The sequence below is a fragment of the Aethalodelphis obliquidens genome, unplaced genomic scaffold (genome assembly GCF_003676395.1).
Source record: "Aethalodelphis obliquidens isolate GAN/ISIS:26980383/991018 unplaced genomic scaffold, ASM367639v1 scaffold48, whole genome shotgun sequence".
Lineage (NCBI taxonomy): Eukaryota > Metazoa > Chordata > Mammalia > Artiodactyla > Delphinidae > Aethalodelphis > Aethalodelphis obliquidens.
In genome coordinates, this window is record NW_020837992.1 from 2073222 (window position 1) to 2090453 (window position 17232).

Consider the following 17232-nt stretch of genomic DNA (forward strand, 5'->3'; position numbering starts at 1 on the left):
TCCCCTTATCCCCCAGGAGTATCAGGGTCCATCCAGATGCCTGATGCAGGAATCATTCCCACCCAAGCCAGACCCCAACCCAGCCAGTCCCCAAGGGGGAAAAAAGCAGGCAGGCAGGAACCAAGTGCAAAGTAGCCCTGGAACTGCCCTTGCTGCCCCCTCCTTCCCACTCCCAAACATCCCTGAGGGCTGAGGTAAGTGCACTCCTTTCACGGGAACAAGAGCAAAGGTCCTACAAAACACTGCAGAAGGAGGGCTTGAGAACACCTCCCCGTCCTGAAGCCAGCCCTCCGTGAATCTCCTTAGGAAAGGTCTGGATTCTGTCCTGAGGGTGGGACAGGGATGTGCAGGTCCCAGGCCCAGCTCACTCAGCCCATTTCCGCCTGCTGGTTTCAGGCACAAGCATGATGGTGGAGAACTCAGCAGTCTGTCCAGTCCCACATCCTGGCACCGTCCTTTGTCACTCCGTGGCGACACTGATCCTCATAGGCTACCTGGAGCTCTGATCTCGGCACCCCTCCCTCTCTGCCACAGCTGGACACCCACCTCCGATGGACAGAGCCAGCTGGCCCCAGCCCCTTCCCAATGCCAAGGTGGCCCAACACTGTGCCTGAGAATGACTGGTTTTAAATACCTACTTTAAGCAGTGCCCTTTTCGTAGGAGGTAGGATATTTCATATTCTGCCACAGGATAGAACCCATGCGAGGAATTTTTTTCTTTAAAGCAAGAGGCACTAGACAGTAACTTCCATGATAATACTGAACCCTATGCCTGGGCCCTCTAGGGTGCCTGGATGGAAGGCAGGCCTACAGGAAGAAGGGGGTTTAAACAGGCATCTGCGCATCAGCGGAGATAGCACTCTGGGACTGCATATGGACTCTGCTCCAGAGAGCGGAGTCCTAAGCCCGGGAACACCGGACAGGAACGGGACAAAGCTTAAACAGCAGCATCTCTCAGTCTAAGGAGAGGGCCAAACCTGGGGACCAGGGACTCTCCTCCTTTCTCCTCTTAAAGGACAGCACGGCTGGACCCTGACATTGTCCTGGATAACTCCCTGGAGGCCCCTGCCACCTACCTTGATGGCTGAGAACCAGTGCTCTGGTGTCTGAGGCCGGGAGCCTGAGCCCCTGCAGCTCCGGGGGGCGACGCTCCCGACTGCTGGGTGGGAGCTAAGAGGGGTTGAGAAGCTGAGACTCCTGGTGGAAAGGGGCACCAGACTTGGCCTGCGGCACAGTCACAATCAAGGTGACGTTGCCCTCTTAGCCAATACTGCCAACCCAACCCTGTCACCCCAGAGTGACAGAAGCCACTACAGGTGGCTGGGTGACTAAAGGGCTTGTCTTGGGCAGGTCCCCCACCGCACCAAGCCCCAGCCTGCACGGTCCCTCGCGGGTTTGAGTAGGAGGCAGGAGTGCCTCCACCGTCCTCCTCCAGCAAAATGCAGCTGTAATTCTGTGTGTCTGGAGTCAGGAGTCTTCTGAGAAGGGCAAAGGATAAATGCGGCCCTACCTGCTCGCAGGAACGCCCTGGGCCACATGGCGACCCGCCCCCCAGGCTGCCTCGGATGCTCTTTTGCATTCCCCCAGAAGACGAAGGGGTAAATAAATGGGACATCTTAGCTTGCGCTCTGGGTGTATTACCAGTCACAGCACGTCAGAGCTGGAAGAGGCTATAGACCTCACTGGGCCCAAGCCACCACTCTACAGATGAGGTAACAGAGTTGGAAGGGGCAGGGCCTTCCTCAGGTCACACAGCCTGTCAATGATGGGGCTGGGATAGCACTCTTCTCCAACCTTCCTGTCCCAGGCTCTTTGTCTACCCAGAGGAAGGAGGCAGTGCTGAATGGCTATGACCTGGTTAAGAAGGTGGTTAAGAAGGGCACTGGGCTATGAAAATTCTTCTTCAAGAGGTGCAGGTGGGTGATGGTGGGGTGCTCGGCATGGCTGGGTCCCAACCCAAGGCGCATGCAGACTACAGGAGACCCCAGTCTTTCTTTGCCTTCTGAGCCTAGCTTCTGCTGGGACCTCAATATGCAGTGCTGGCTTGAAGCCCCCTGCTCCCCTTGCCCTTGCTCCAAGAAAAGAGGCCAAAGCAAGGGCAGGGATTCCCCAAATCCAGGCAGCAGTGGTGGCACAACCAGGAAACTCCAAAGCCTATGTTGTGACAGGTGGCCCTTCACATATAGGAGCAGCGGGACATCTTGTAGGGCACAGGCCCCCTGAGCCTGGTTTCTGTAGTTTACAGTTAGAGCTCTATTTTGTTATGGTTTTTAAATTTTTCAAGTCCTGCTCTATTTTCCTGGGCAGGTTTATGTTGGTGTTTACCCACTACAATTTTTTAAAAATGTAAGCTCACATGCCTTCTCCCTGCCACCACTGAACCTACCAGCCTGCCCCTGGCCCAGGACTGCCTCCTTGGAGCCCTCCAATCAAAACCTCCTCACCTGCTCCCACCCTTCACCCCCATGCGAGGTGCTGGGGGCTCAGCTGAGTGACCATTCTTCCACTGCAGGGACCCAAACTTGTCCTAGCATCCACCCTGGTCCCCCATGGCTGTGATCTGGCCTGTACCCAGCTCTATCAGAAAGGGGATGCTGAAAGTAGAAAACCTCCTTCCAGGGTTTAGCCGATTCTTTCCTCACTGCCTCGGCTGCGGGAGGAGCAGCAAAGGGACAGGTGTCTAGATGCTGGGCCGAGAGGGCTGACCTGGACTGCCACAGGGACTCACCTGTGCAGCTGGCGGCTGCAGCCCCTAAGCTTGCTTGAGGCAAGAGAGAACGACTGAGAGTCTTAGTTCTGTGGAGGCACACAGACCCTCTGGGAAACCCAGGAAGGGTTTTTCTAACTAGGAGAACTCAGCCTCAGGAAAACGTAAGCCCCGTGCAGGAAGAACTTGTTTGGGGGACACAGAGCTGGACTAAAACGGATGTTCCTGCAGGCCAAGACTCAGGCAGAGTGCTGGTTAAGACTGAATAAGACAGCAGGTGGCTTGAGGACACGCAGGCACGTGAAGGGGAACAGCCTGTTGGTGACGTGGCTGCCCAGGAGCTGGTGTGGAGGCAGAAGAAGAGATCAGACGGCTTCTCAGAGTCCCTTCCTGCCCAAGAGGCCTGACTGTCGCCTTCGCTGCCCGCACGCGCTGAGGCTCGCTCCTGCTGTGGTAACGACTCGATCCTGGATCTCTCCCCTCTCACACGCCAAGCCCCAGACAGGCAACCAAGGGGAAACAGCCACAAACCAGTACTTCACCCTACAGCTCAGTGGCCAGCAAGTGCCTGAGGACTAGGGACAGGCAGCGCTTCAGGGCTCGGGAGAGTCTCCGTTCTGCGTACATTGGGGCTCAGCCTATAGCACCCTTTGCCCCAGCCCTGGCTGCTCAGCCCTGGTTGCTCCAACAGCCCAGATGTATACCTCACCCTTGGGGGGAGGGCAGCTCTCTTCAGGTGGAGTCTCAGGGCCCAGCGCGATTGGGTTACCTACTTTCATCCAGGGAATCAAATGATACAGGTGGTCCTAGGGAACAGGAGGGCCACGGGGTGGGGGGGCTCTTTTTGATAAAATGACAGGAGAGCCATCAGAAAAAACATCTTCAAGGAGACCCTGGACTGAGTAATTGAGGGGCTTCTTCCTTTTGTAGGGACCTCTGAGAAATTTTGACAGCTGTTTGTCTTGGGGTCTAGGGTAGGTGAAGACTGGAGGGGACGCTGCAAGTGTCCGTCAGGGCTGGGATTCTTGGAATCAGAAGGTGCTCAGCACAGGAAGAGTCTTGGAGCTCCTGCCCGCTGGGGCCCCTGCAGCATGCAGGGGGGAGTGACTGCAGTCACAGTCATTTACGGGGCAAGGCTCACCCCAGGCATTCTTTTCCCAGCATATACTGCTGCCTCTTGGCAGTCGCAGGAGCCAGGCTAGTCTACTCTGGGCAAGAGCCCGAGCTGGCTCTAGAATGTTTCACTCCCTTCATCTCTTCTCCAGCTAGAGGTCTGTGTGCTTCCTGATCTCAGAATATAACAGCCTACTGGGCTCCTCTGTATCGGAGGGATAAACAGTATCCTCAAACCTGGGTTTGAGGCACAGGTGCAGCTATTTCCCTGGCTCAGACCTAACCTGGGCTTCATCCTGGAGATGAGCAAGGTTGCCACAGAGGCTCCTGGAGTGGCATGAGGGATTAGATGGGCACTTTTAAGGAACTTCAAAGAGCTCCATGGAAAGAGGTGCTTGGTAGCTGTATTTATGGTCATAGGCTTTGGGAAGGCAGGACAATAAAGGGAAACTGGAGAGGAAAAAAAAAATGGGTCTGATAGCTTTCCCCAGAGCCCTAGGAAGCCTCATGCCCTCAGATGGGGTGCACCCTGCTTTGGCCCCCAGACTCCAACTGACCCACCCCCTCCAGGGCCTGCATAGCTTAGAAAAGCTCACAGTTGGGCAAGGGTTGGGGCTTCACTGGACCACTGACTTAGCTCAGTTTTTGTTAAAATGGACCCGCTCCCACTGACCTACTGTCTGTCTCTCTTACACTTCTTATAATGGTAGTTATTTATTGACTCTGGTAGCAGGCAGTTCTTAAATAAAGACGGTTTCTCAACCTGCTGAGGCAGCTGGCACCAGCTGTGCGTGTTTTTATCCTCAGACTAAAGAGTATCTCCTTGTCCTGTTCTCTAACCCTAGGCTTTTACCCAACACCTTCAGCCTTCACACAGTCACCGCTAAGGAAGTCACAACATATTGCTTCATTCAGTCCTGGGAGGGGAGAAAAATTAGGCCAAGCAACTTTAAGGCAGGCCTCAGCAGAGCAGGCATTCTCCTAGGCTGGCTGGCTTTACCTAACAGGATGGGCAGTAAACAGTGCTCATCTGATGGTACTGCTCAAGCTTCCCTGATTTTTAAGACATTTGAGGTACAGGTTTCTCCCGCTCCTCAAAAGTAGAGTGTTCCTATGAAATCTTTCTTAAGCTGAAATGGTGTAAAGCAAAGAAGCAATTACCTTTTTTTTGAAACAGTGAAAATCCTTCAGATTTCTTTTCAGTTAGCGAAAACAGGTACTAACGTAGGTTTCTCCTAAAACCAAAGTGGTGGAAAGTGAACTTTCAAAAAGCGGGGGATACCTGTACTGACTCAGCAGTACCAAAGGGAAGTCTTCTCCCCGCGGAGACATAGTGACCCCCACCTGGTGAGAAGGTGCCTCTAGCCTCTCTTCACAACAACCAAAAGAATTTGAATTTCTAGTCACATTTTCCAGCTGCAACACTACCATGCAAGGACATGCTCAAAGTCAAGTGGGACCACACCAAAAGGACAAAGGAGTTGGCTTGAAGGGACTTCTGGCCAAAACTGGGAACAATCTGAACATCAAAAATATGACAACAGTAATGGATTATATATAATTCACTGAATATAAAAGAGAATTCATTGAAACGTCAGAAGAATAAAAAGAATAGCATTTCTTTACAGAAAAATGCAGGGTAATAAATACAAAAATGAATTTAAAGAATCCATCATTTTGCAATCCCCAGCACGTAATAATAAGGCAAAGACCATGAATGGATTCTAAAACGCTTGTGAACGTTTTTTAGAAACCAGATAATCACAAAGCATCACCCCACAGATTACAAAAGGAAAACATATACAGGTCCACCACTGGAGAGATCTGGCAGTCACCACCTTAACCGAACGATCAAGCTTAGCATCAACCATGGGTCACCCTGACGTTGTGCCTCCCGAGGTCATGCAATAAGTACATATTATTTTCGCTGGGCTCTTGTCAAAAATGTTTAAGATTCATTCCTCAGGAATCTACTCATGAGGAAATAATTGTGGGACACTATGCAAGACAAATGGCCTCTTCAATATGAATGTCATGAAAAAAAGAAAAGTAGGGGATCTGTTGTAAAATAAGACTTAAGAGAAATAATAATCAAATGTAATACGTGAACCTTCATTTGATCCTAGATCAAACATCAAGTTAAAAGTTCTAAGATTTTAGAAATTGGGAGAAACGAAGTATCAACTATTTGTAAGATTAGGAAACTGTTAGTGTGATGAAGTCATTGTAGTTATACAGGTGAACATCCTTATTAGGAGATGCATACATGATTTAGGGGTAAAAGGTCACAATGTCTGTGACTAGCTTTCAAGTGCTTCACATAAAATCAATATGTATTTAGAGAGGAAGAGAACTGGAGCAAAACATTTGCAATCGGTGAATCCAGTTAAAGGGTCTGTGGATGTCATCAAACCTTTCTTTCAACTTTTCTATGGGTTGGACTTTATTTTTATATATAAAATAGAAGAAATAACAGAGATCCACTGGTCATAATTTAAATTGAATTAGCATCCTCAGGTTAGGGCTCAGGAATCTTATTTTTCAAAAGCTCATTCGGGTGATTCAGACACACGGCCAGAGAAGATAACCACTGGTCCAAGTCTTGTTTCTGCTACTTCCTCTGTGCTGAGAAAAAAGTGAGGGGAAGAAATGCTAATTATCTCATATAGAATTAGCTCAGCTGGCGGCCCAAGAGCAATTTCCCTGATAGTTCCACAAGCCAAGGCAATTATCTCAGACACAGTCTGAATGGCCTCTGAAGGTCTTAAGATTGGTTTTCCTGTTGAGGAAGGAAGGTACTAGTCCTCCGTTACGGGGCCTTGGCTGCTGTAAGAAACCTCCAGCAGCACAAGCTTCAGGGCACTGAAAGAGCTAGAAGGACAGGAACAGGGAGCAAGCCTAGGAACTGTTCAGGGGCAATCTACCAGCTGAAGAATCCAGTGTTTCACCAGGAATTCAACTTAGCACTGAGCACAAAGGTTTCACCTGGGAGTGTATAAGGGGTGCAAATAATTTATTAACATTTAGTGACTGTCTCTTACATACCTGAGTCAGAAGTCATTACTAACACCCTCGGCTCTGCCACACATGGGCACATGCCCCCAACAAAGCGATATGTTCAATGTCTATTCTAAAAACGCTGGTGTAAGTTTAACCCCAAACCAGACTGATTATGGGACAATTTAAACAACTGCAAGAAATTTTAAACTAAAGGGCAGAAAAGGTTAGGTTTCCATACAGCTACTGGGAATTGTTTTTATTGAAGAGGAAAAAAACACTTTCACTAGAAAAGCTATATGTCCTTCTACACGATTATACTGCTCGGAAGGGAGATCAAGGTAGGGAGGCATACAAGTTGTAAAGGGTAGAAAATGAATGCAAACTTGGAAGACAGAACTCTTCCCAGGAGCAGGGAGATGCCTGCAGTCAGGTTTCCTGGGTACCTAGTGGGCAGGGAAGATCTGGAAGAGATCCATCTGGGACACAGAGTTAGGGAATATTGCCCACAGCTACCATGATGTTGCCCCGCCTCACAACCCCCACTCACTCCTGTGGTAGTGGAAGCCCCCCCCCTTAGTTAATCCACAATCCGGCAGGCAGAACACTCCCCTGAAAAGCTAGTTTGGCTTCCTGAGCAGCCAGCCCTTCGGCAGCAAGGTTTGTCAGGTCTCAAGGATGGCACTGCTGTGGATCACCCTCAGTGCACCGCACAGGGCGATGCTCACCAACACGCCACCAGTCACACCACTGGCAATTCCTATCCCCACAGCTATGGTCACCTTCTTTTTCCACGGTGGGCGCTGAGGCCTGGAATAGTTGTCCAGATTCACTTCCAGGCCCTCATCTACTAACTTCTGATCCTCAGTAAGGGACTGATGGAAATTCAGGTTCACCAAGTCAGGAGGAAGGACCCTCAGCCCGAAATAGAGCCTCTTGACAAGTCTCAAGTTCTTTAACAGCTGCACGTCACACCGGTAGGTCCCAGAGTCATACTCCTGAGCGGACTGAAACTTTATAAAGTGGGAACTGGCTCGGAAGGGTTTGAAGACTTCATCATCAGTTGAGATGATACCCCGAGCAAGTCTCCAGGTGAATCGGAAAGCTTCCTGTCCAACCTCCAGGATGTCTGAACTCAGACAGCTCAGCTTAAATTCCTGCCCTATGAGAACGGTGAAATGGAGCATTCCACAGATCCAGTTGGTCAGACATTCCAAGCGCTGAGACTTACACTTCCTTCTCACTCCATCAGGGCCCACCTCACAGACGGTCTCCTCCTTATAGCCAAGGCCACAGGTGACAGTACAGGTTGTGGCATTGACAATAACTTTCCCCACAGCTTCTTGCAGTTTCTCAGGAATGGCCAGTGTTTTAGGTAAAGTCACCACCAAAGGGAGATAGAAGGCCAACACCAGGTTCCCAAGGATGAAACTAGTGGCCAAAGTCTTCATGTCGTAGTAGGCATTTCACCACCCTCAGCCAACACCCAACGTGTTCCAGCTAAATCCTCCGCAACGTAATTTAATTCCTTCGACATGAGATAGCCTTCAAAGTCGAAAGATATGATGCATGCATTGTCAATAAAACAATACAACTTAATAAAAGTCCAGTCCTTATTAACAGGTGAGGCCACACGGCAGAAAAAATGTCACAAGGTTGTTGCTTTACTATCACTACTTGTTAACAACCACCTTACCAGTCTTCATTCTTTTCCCATCCTTTTAATGCATTTAAGTCCACCTCTTGGGAAACAAAGATGAAAAGACTTCAGAAGCTGAAGTGAATTTCCAAATTACCTCAATGTATAGTAAGGCTATACCATTCCTCACCCTTTCCCCTCCCCTCCAAATTGTAGGCTCTGAATTCAAAGGTTTCAAAATACCAGCTAAATCTGCCCAAATAAGAAATCAAATACCAAGTCTAAAAAAAAAAAAGAGAGGATTAACTTGAATTAAGTTATTATTAACTTTAAATGCTCCTAAACCTTCTATAAAAAGGATTAAGAACTCTGGACTGAGAGGCAAGTGATTTACCCTTCCTGAATTTGTTTCCTCCTTTGTAAATTAAGACCTCCTTGCCTATTTCAGGAAGGTCACTTTGAGCATCAAAAGTGATAAACTGTACATGAAAACACTTTGTAAAGTGTGTAAGGAATTTTAAAAAGAAATGAAAATTCACGAAGGCAAGGGCCAAATGGGCTTTTAGAATCAATGCTTAGCAGCAAGACAGGCGATGTTAAATGCAGCTCCTCTCCCACTTCTAGGCACTCTTCCTTCCTAAGGGTACCGAAGATATATTCTGGGGGAGAGGATATATAATTCTTCCTGACTCTCAGTCCAGTCCCCCCAACCCCATAGAACGAGAAAGGAGCTCATCATTCACTTGGGTCAAAGTTGCTATGCAACAGCTATGATGTCAAAAAAGATTCTCAGTCACATAACAGGATTAATAAGTAGACACTCAGATTTGGAGATGATTAAAATCAAAGACTTAAATAGACTTTATGAAACATCTTATTCTTTAGGAGACAATAAGTATTCGATGGATTTCAAGGCTATTTAATCTAGGGAGAAAAAGTGCTAATGAAGAGGAATTTATCTGTACTTACACTTTAAGAAAGGTCCTTGGAAGGCAGGAACTTCCTGGCAAGAGTTTTTGTAAGCTCCACAATGTCTCCTAGCACTGAGGCCTCTACAGAGTAGTTATACACTTACTGAGCTAAGGAATTGGAAGAGAGGGCATTCCTACATGATCCTTTTTTCACTAACTTTTTGCTTGAATTGTTTCTTTATATTCTTGTCCAAAGGCAGGTATCTGGACTACCTGGCCACTCCTTAGCCCTTCCAGCTGTTATTTCTACACGGAGAAGATCTAATATCAACAAAGTAAGCTGCATTTTCTGTTGTACAGAGTGAAGTGGCCGGTGACTTTCAGAAGTGATCAGTGTCTACAAACACACACCTACACCTGTTCTTTAATAAACATCAGGTTTTATTTACAAAGCATTAAAGCTTCAGCAAGAAGTACCCAAGGCTAAGTCTCATCTCGTACAAAACTACAGAACATTAGAAAACAAAACACTGGGGGGTGGGCAGGTGACAAAAGGGAAAAAGAATATGCATATTACAAATCGAGAAAATCAAACTGAAATAGACAGAAGGTTTTAGGAGCTGAAACAAATTCCAAAAGCATAAATAATTATTAGGAGCTGCTGCCAGAGACACTCTGACAGGGCTGAAGTTGACTTTCTCAGTAGCCGGTTTAGGAGGTGGACAGAGCTTGAACATCCCAATGCTCAGGCAGAGGACCCCCAGCTACTCTGCATGTGGAAATAAGGCAGAAACCTCTTGTATCACACAGTTTGCATACTACTGCACTGTACAGTACAAAGAGAAACAAAATGGAAATAATGTCTGCAAAACAAAAACATGTCTAGTGACCCACCTACCAATCTCAACCACTGGTCTAATATGAAATAGGAAATGAAATTCACAAAATGAGCATCTGAGGAAAAAGCAGTGGCATCTAAAAATATAGACATTTTGCCACTGACTCAGGGAGAGCTCTTGCTTCAACTACTGAACGTTTTGGTTCTAAAGATGGAATGGAAGAGGCTCTTGTTGATGTGTTCTACTTTGATTTCTATGCTAAAATCCAAAAGGTAATCACCTCGTTTGGCTACCTATCGGAGCAACCACCAACTGACAGAGATTTCCCAACAAGCACAGTGTTTAACTCTCCTTTGAAAATACTGTGAAAATGATGATCCAGATTAAGCACTTCCAGGCAGCTCAAAGCTCTGCTCAAGAGAGGCTGGAGAGGCCCCTCCCTCCACACCTGGTTTCTTCACTCTGGATTTTCAGAGAATTTCAAACACCTAGTGTACACATCCATCCAATCTGCTACTTTTTATACAAAGAACAGCAAAAGCAAAAATTAAAATTTTTTTTTAAAAAGCTAAGCAACCTTTCACAGAAAGGAAGTGACTGGAAACATGTAGGAAGGAAAAGGGGTGTGGATACAAGGAGGGGAAATGCAATGACTGATGGGAAGGACAGATGTCCACGAGCAATGATAAAAAAAAAAGGTGCTTAGATTTTTTGATTTGAACTGTGTTGTCATTGCTTTGATTTTGGACGGTTTTATTTTAGTCCTTGCATAGATTCCCCCACCCCCAGCAAAAAAGAAGTCTGCTGAGAGACACCTCGGTTTGTTTCTGGCTCTGGAAGCCAGTACAGGTAAAGCAATATAAACTACTGATGATTCTTTGCTGGAGACAAATGAACTAGCTATCTTCAAAAACCATGATTAATGAGAATGAACCAATACTGGAGGAAACCATGCAATGAAAAGGATACAAAGAAAAACCTGACTCTCTTATAGCTCAACTTCTGGAGCAAAATGTTACAGTATGTGAACAAAGAGGGGGCCTTTCTTATCTTTCTTTCCTTTTGGAAAATCTGAAATCTTTCCAGCACTTTCTTTTCTGCCCATCTTTGTAATACAATATGGAAATATAGGAGGTATCTGGTGAGTGGGTAAGTTTAAAAATGGAAGAAAGAATGTGCAACAGACGTTTTTCTAGGATACAGGCAGCAAAATTACAGATAAGAACAAGTCACTCAAGGACGTGCACTGTGGAGGGAAGGAAAGTAGGAGATAGGAAATGACAGGCCGAAATGGTGCTGGGTACAGTAAAGACAGACAAGCAAAACAGGAATCTCTTCTCCAGCAACATAACAAGCATTAAAGTTTAAATGAGTCAAAACTCCTGTTTGATGTCTTCACAAATCCTCATTCCTGAGAGCCTATTTGGACTTATGCTTGAAAGGGAAGGGGACATATATTCTTCTTCCTTAATTCAATTCTTCATTCAAACATAAAATTCACTCCTTCCACCTCCTGGGTGGAAGACAGAGGCCTTTGTTTTAAATTAAAGTCAATCTCAAATGACTGACCACAGTGTCCAGAGGCCACACGATGGCAAAGTAGGGAAGAACAAAGAACTTCAAGGGCCTTCATAACAGTTCTGAGATCGCTCCCCCTGCTAAAGAGATGAGACATAAAAAGATTTCTTTTAGCATCAACTTAGACCAGTTACTCTCAAGAACACAAATACAGATGCTGGATGATGCATTACAAGCACACATGGGCTAAGAACTTCCCCCCTTTAAGTTAAAACCAACTCCAACTCCCAATTACTCTTTACTGAAGCAACAAATAATCCAAACCCCACCCCCTCCCTCAGTACTTTTCTCAGCACTGCCCCAAAGGGAGAAAAAAAGGCAAAATGATCAGACTTCTACACATTTTCCAAGCTTCTAACCATTCTCCAAGGTGTTAACATACAATGCTTCACATTCCAAAAAGTGCAGTTAAGTAGAGGAAAGGAAATTCTAGGGTACTACTGCCTCTTTCAATCTTTCATATACTAAACTAATTCGCCACTAAATGATTAAAGGTGAGCAACAAACCCTTTTCCAAACACCCTTGTTCCTTAAATGATACTCTCAGCTCCTCAGAATCCCAAATATGGTGAAATGTTAATGAAAACTACTGTTGGCATTTCTATGCGCCAACAACTGATCAATAAATAAAATCCTAAATAGTAAAATCAAATGAACACTTCCCTGATTACTCCATAGAAGCTGTTCAATCTCTGAGGGACATCCTTAAATGGGTTGCTGTGAAATATTAACTAGGAAGTGTAAAAAGAGATCAAGGTGAAGAAAGTCCTCCCAGTGTCATCTGGAATGGGGAAGAACATTCCACTTGAAGGTAAAATAGTTAAAAATAATTGCCCAAGTTGTAAAAAAAAAAAAAAAAAAAAAGTACCCATTTATAAACCTTGCTTTTAACCTGATTTTAAATAAGTTCAAGCACAGATGAAAACTGGCAATAAAAATAAATTCCAATTTGCCTGAGAAGAGACTGAAATTATGAGATACAAACTCTCCTGGATGCTACATGTTAAAAATCAAATTTAAACTTTATATAGTTCAGTAAGATAAAAAGTATATTTAAGCATCTGTTTTTCAGATCTTTCAACATAAAATATAATAATTAACTTCTTGAATTGATTTTTTTAAAAATCATGAGATAAAAGAATCTACTCCACAGGGCTCAGTAACAGGCCTTTAACACTTTAAGGCTAGCTTCTCTGACTGTTTCCACAGGTACCCTGACCAATCTAGTTTAACAGTTTAAAAAAAGACAACATTGACATTTTAAGCCTAACTCATGAGAGGAAAAAGTGGCTTGCATTAATAATGGGCACTCAAGATGACTAATGAGCTACATCATTATACTGATTATCTGAGGTCAGTTAATGTTTTTTCTTTAATCGCTCTCTTTCCTGTGAACAGACCAAAAACAAAGCTTGTTGAGGCATCAGGCAACAAACCAATACCAGAGCAAGCAAGTCTGTGAGCAAGATAAGATACACAGCAACAGCAACAAAGCAGAAGATCTCCAGGCTACTTAAAAATCTGCCCCAAGTATTATTTACCCGCAACATGACAGAAATCTCCAGTAATATAATATAATTAAGAAAATATAACTTAAGAAAAATTCAGCTAATGGTAAACAGCTGTTATTGGTACCTCCCCAAAGCAGCCAAGCCAGGGTGGCTTAAGAAAACACTTAATTTTCAAACATTACCTTAGTCAGCTAATAAGACCACACAGAATGAGAATACCCAACTAGCCATCTAAAAATATGATTTTAGCAGGAATTCATAAATTAGTCTTTGAGAGACTGATCATTTTTCAAAAAGGGGGGGGGAAGCCCCTACCAATCATTTAAAACAATCAGATTCAGCAAGTGAACAGAACATAGTTCAGAGGCCCAGGGTGGGGGGCCAGCACCAGGAGGGCAGTGGTGCAGCCAAAGGCAGGGAAATCAGCGCGGGGCCTGTCGGCCCCCAGAAGTGGCACCTCTGCTCAGTTTGGCCTCAACAGACCATTCCCTTCATGCCCACCAACCCACAAGGCCTTTAGACCACATATGTGACAGACCACAACTTTGTCACACTTGCTACCGAGGGTGTTTACTGCCAAGAAGCCCTACTTCTAGGGCAATCTTTGAGCGGTCACAGGGCAACCGGGACACTGGTGGCTCTGCTCACATCTCAAGTTTCGATCCTGAGGACTGTCCTCTGCAGAGTATCTAATAAGGTAACCAGGGGGAATCTGATAGATGGTGCTATGTCGATCTGGACTTTCTGAAAAGTCCCCGGCTCAGGGTTACCCTTAAGCTTCACTGATGGGTCCTCCCTCATCACAGAAAGTGTGTCTTCGTGGATGTGAGTCCACTGGTACTGTTCAATACTGATGAGCTGTTTGATAGGGAAGAATTTTCTACAGCCTCAGATTCCAGATGGCTAGATTACTTCTATTGGCGGTCTATGTGTCTTCCAACTGTCGCCTGAAATGCATAATCTCCTGTTGCAACATGCAACAGACTATAGCAGCTTTGTCAGGCCTATCAGGGCTTACTGAACAGTTTCTTCAGTAACTGATGAATTGCAGATATTAACAAACAGCTGGCATTTATCTAACTTGAGCAGTAGCCTACACCTACAATCTGCCTTCAAATGATTTGGCTCTAATGCAAAAGCAGGGCATTTGCGGGGAGGTCCACAAAGCACTGAATCTATAAATACACCCATCAGACTGAACTAATCTTTCAAGATGGTTCAGCCTCAGCCACTGAGGATCAGGATTCATTTCTTAATATCTGGTGGAAAATCCACAGTGACAGCATGCTGCTTTTTACTGAAACTCTCCAAGGTGTGGAAGAACGTGAGACATAAAGTTTTTATTACCTCAGAGGCCTGGGGGAGCTATGTGAAAATGAACAGCATGTGTCAGCCAGCCTCTGCCTGCTCTGGGCCCTCCAAGCTGAAAATGGTATTGGATGAAGCACCACCCTCGCCCGAAGAAACCCACACAAAAGGTATGACAGGTTGTCCTGAAACTGAGACTTCTAATGGCGCGCTATATGATACTCAGTTTCAGCACTCTCCCCCAGACTCACAGCCTTCATAAAGACCCAAACCACACTGCAGCTAGTGGCTAAAAGCCCTTCTGAGGAAGTGTCAGGACTAAACCACAATGCCTTTTTTGAGGTTTCTTAATGATCCTGCTCCTCAGCACACTCGGGAGTTTGATCTGGCCATTTCAGTTTTGGAGATTTCCATTCAGGAAAAGGCCAAGGAACCAAGGCAAGAGAAGAAGAAGATGGGAAGAAGGAAGTAGAGGTTACACGGGGAAGTATGCGATGCAGATAATCATGAGAAGTTGGTGAAATGTTTGCAGTAATCTAGACAGTTGTTTTGTCTGTGTGGTGTCAGAAAGCGTATCATCACCCTGGCCTTGTTATGTAAGTCTCCTCTAGTCCTTTCAAAGGGTGAAGCCGTTAAAATAACTGCCTCCATTTAAGGCTGACCAACTCAAGTCCCTGATAACAATAATGAAGAAAATAAAAATCCAGTCTGAAGCACCCTGCTGTTTCAAGACACAGGTTCTAGCCTTTAACGAGGTCGGTACCTTTTTTAACCTTGTCAGCTGAGTGAGTGGGAATAAACTTCTAATAGGCCATTGATAACGATATCCAGTCTTGCTAGAAGGAGTTTTGAAATGCTGACATGTACAAACACTATGTATTTCACACACAGATCAAAATTTCAATGCAGTATTTTGAAAACTTCAGGGAATAAAAAGGCCCATTCCTTTACGGCTAAGTAAACTTTCTAAGTAAACTTTCTAACATCTCATTTACATGTTTTTGAAGCATAGCTAAAAAATACCACTACTGTTATACTCTAAGCTGTAAAATGTAACAGTACTTCATGGTACCTTTGACAAAAACCCAATTTGAGAAATGTCAAAAATATTTAGTAACTGTTAGTGATCATATCAGCTATAATTAAAAGTTGAAATCACTGTATTATAGAGAGAAAATTTTAGTTTTTAAAAACTTCAAATGGTTTATTTGCCATACACTTAGTATTAAAAAGCGAATGATTACTTACAGATAGATTCTGAAGATGCTGGGAAAGTATGTCTTAGAGTATTTCAATTAATTCAATATGTTTGCCTACATTTGAAATCACCCTGAAGCATTTCAGCTCTTGGGGCCAGGGAAATCTATTTGAACTTCAAATTGTTTCTTCTATAGTGGCATCTGCTTATGCAAGAAGTGGGTTATGGAAGGATGGTTTTTATTTACATTAGTCAATTACTGACATGCAATCTTTGCTGGCAATGTCCATATAACTCTTCCAGGCTATTTTTAAAAATATACAGACATGGCCCTAAGTGGACTGAATGTGGAGATGGTAACTGATTATCGGTGGAGTACCATAAATATTGTTGCTGGGAAAAAAAAATGCTAGTGCTCCAATGGTATGGTGTTGGACTATGAAAGTCTAAATCTAGTGAACTTGAGGGGGAATACTCAAAATGATGACTAATTGAGTCTGTTTCAGCTTCTCTGCAGAAGAGAATTCATGTTCACAATGATTAACTGGCTTAAGGAACTCTGTTTTGCATATCATCACATTTGGATTAACACAATTAAAATTTTAAAGTGGGGAAAAAAAACCCCTAAACACAAACGCTGATATTTTGTTAGTCCTGCCTCTGAATCTACTGACCTAGCCACAGAAAACTGAGAGTAATGTATTAACTAAAGCAGTGCCTAAATATAAAACAAAACAAAAAGTTTCCAAAGCCCAACAATATTTGAGCAGAAATGAACTTGAGTTTGCTTACTATTTTCCAAACAAAAGACCATTTAGCCTAGATTCACAAGTATTTGACTGGAAATTGAAACTGTTCTCCATCCTCCAATAAAAATCCCTCAATTATATAGAAGTGAGAAAACAGTAAGTTTCAAGAGGCTTAGGTGTTAAGAAGCTACAAAGTTTGTCTTTTTGGTAATCTCCTGTTTGAAAAAACAAAACACCTCATCTTCTTCCTTAACATGATGGTACTACAAACAACTCCATCACTGCTTCTAGACTACCGAAAGAGAGAAAAACACCACCTCTGGGATTTGAACAATTTGAAGAGAGAGAAAAAAGATGCTACAGTTAAATGGTCAAGGGCTGTACAAAGAAGTTCGTATTTCTGGTTATCTGTTTGGATCTTTCATTTGAGACAAAACAAAAAACCTAGGAGCAAACACAGATTAAAAAAATGAATTAAACCAGGGGTTCTTACCCTTTTTCAGGTCACAGATTCCTACAGGAATCCAGTGAAATGTACAGGCATCTTCCCCCCAAAATTATTCATAAAATATTTTGCATAAGACCAAGGGAATGGAGATCCCCTGAAACCTGGTTACAGACCCAAGGTTAAGAGCCACTGAATTAAGCCAAATCTGGTTTAGCCTGCCCTCAGCAGTAGTTT

General features: G+C 44.5%; 3 protein-coding genes across 7 annotated transcripts in view; 1 reads left to right on the plus strand and 2 right to left on the minus strand.

The window, feature by feature from the left end:
* The window catches only part of CNTN2 (contactin 2), a 32000-nt gene extending 27414 nt beyond the window's left edge, over nt 1-4586 (plus strand). Inside the window, exons 23-24 of one of the 3 annotated variants that reach the window (XR_003427947.1) lie at nt 397-664; nt 2939-4586. Coding sequence is in view for 2 of the 3 variants with exons in the window: in XM_027082735.1 (XP_026938536.1) it covers nt 397-506 (110 nt within the window). In the remaining variant the exon portion in view is untranslated. Of the gene's footprint in view, nt 1-396 lie in introns of all 3 variants that reach the window. The other 2 variants (XM_027082735.1, XM_027082736.1) reach the window with 2 other exon arrangements.
* A 767-nt stretch (nt 4587-5353) lies between these two features.
* Nucleotides 5354-9663, minus strand: TMEM81 (transmembrane protein 81). Its single transcript, XM_027082742.1, has one exon. It carries the CDS (start codon nt 8266-8268, stop codon nt 7483-7485), a length of 786 nt encoding a protein of 261 aa, XP_026938543.1. The 5' UTR covers nt 8269-9663; the 3' UTR covers nt 5354-7482.
* Nucleotides 9664-10237: 574 nt separating this feature from the next.
* Nucleotides 10238-17232, minus strand: part of RBBP5 (RB binding protein 5, histone lysine methyltransferase complex subunit) — a 35626-nt gene continuing 28631 nt past the window's right edge. For 2 of the 3 annotated variants that reach the window (XM_027082739.1, XM_027082741.1), the window contains one exon: nt 10238-11864. In XM_027082739.1, coding sequence (XP_026938540.1) covers nt 11836-11864 — 29 coding nt within the window. In that variant the 3' untranslated portion in view covers nt 10238-11835. The remainder of the gene's footprint in view (nt 11865-17232) is intronic. The other variant, XM_027082738.1, reaches the window with a different exon arrangement.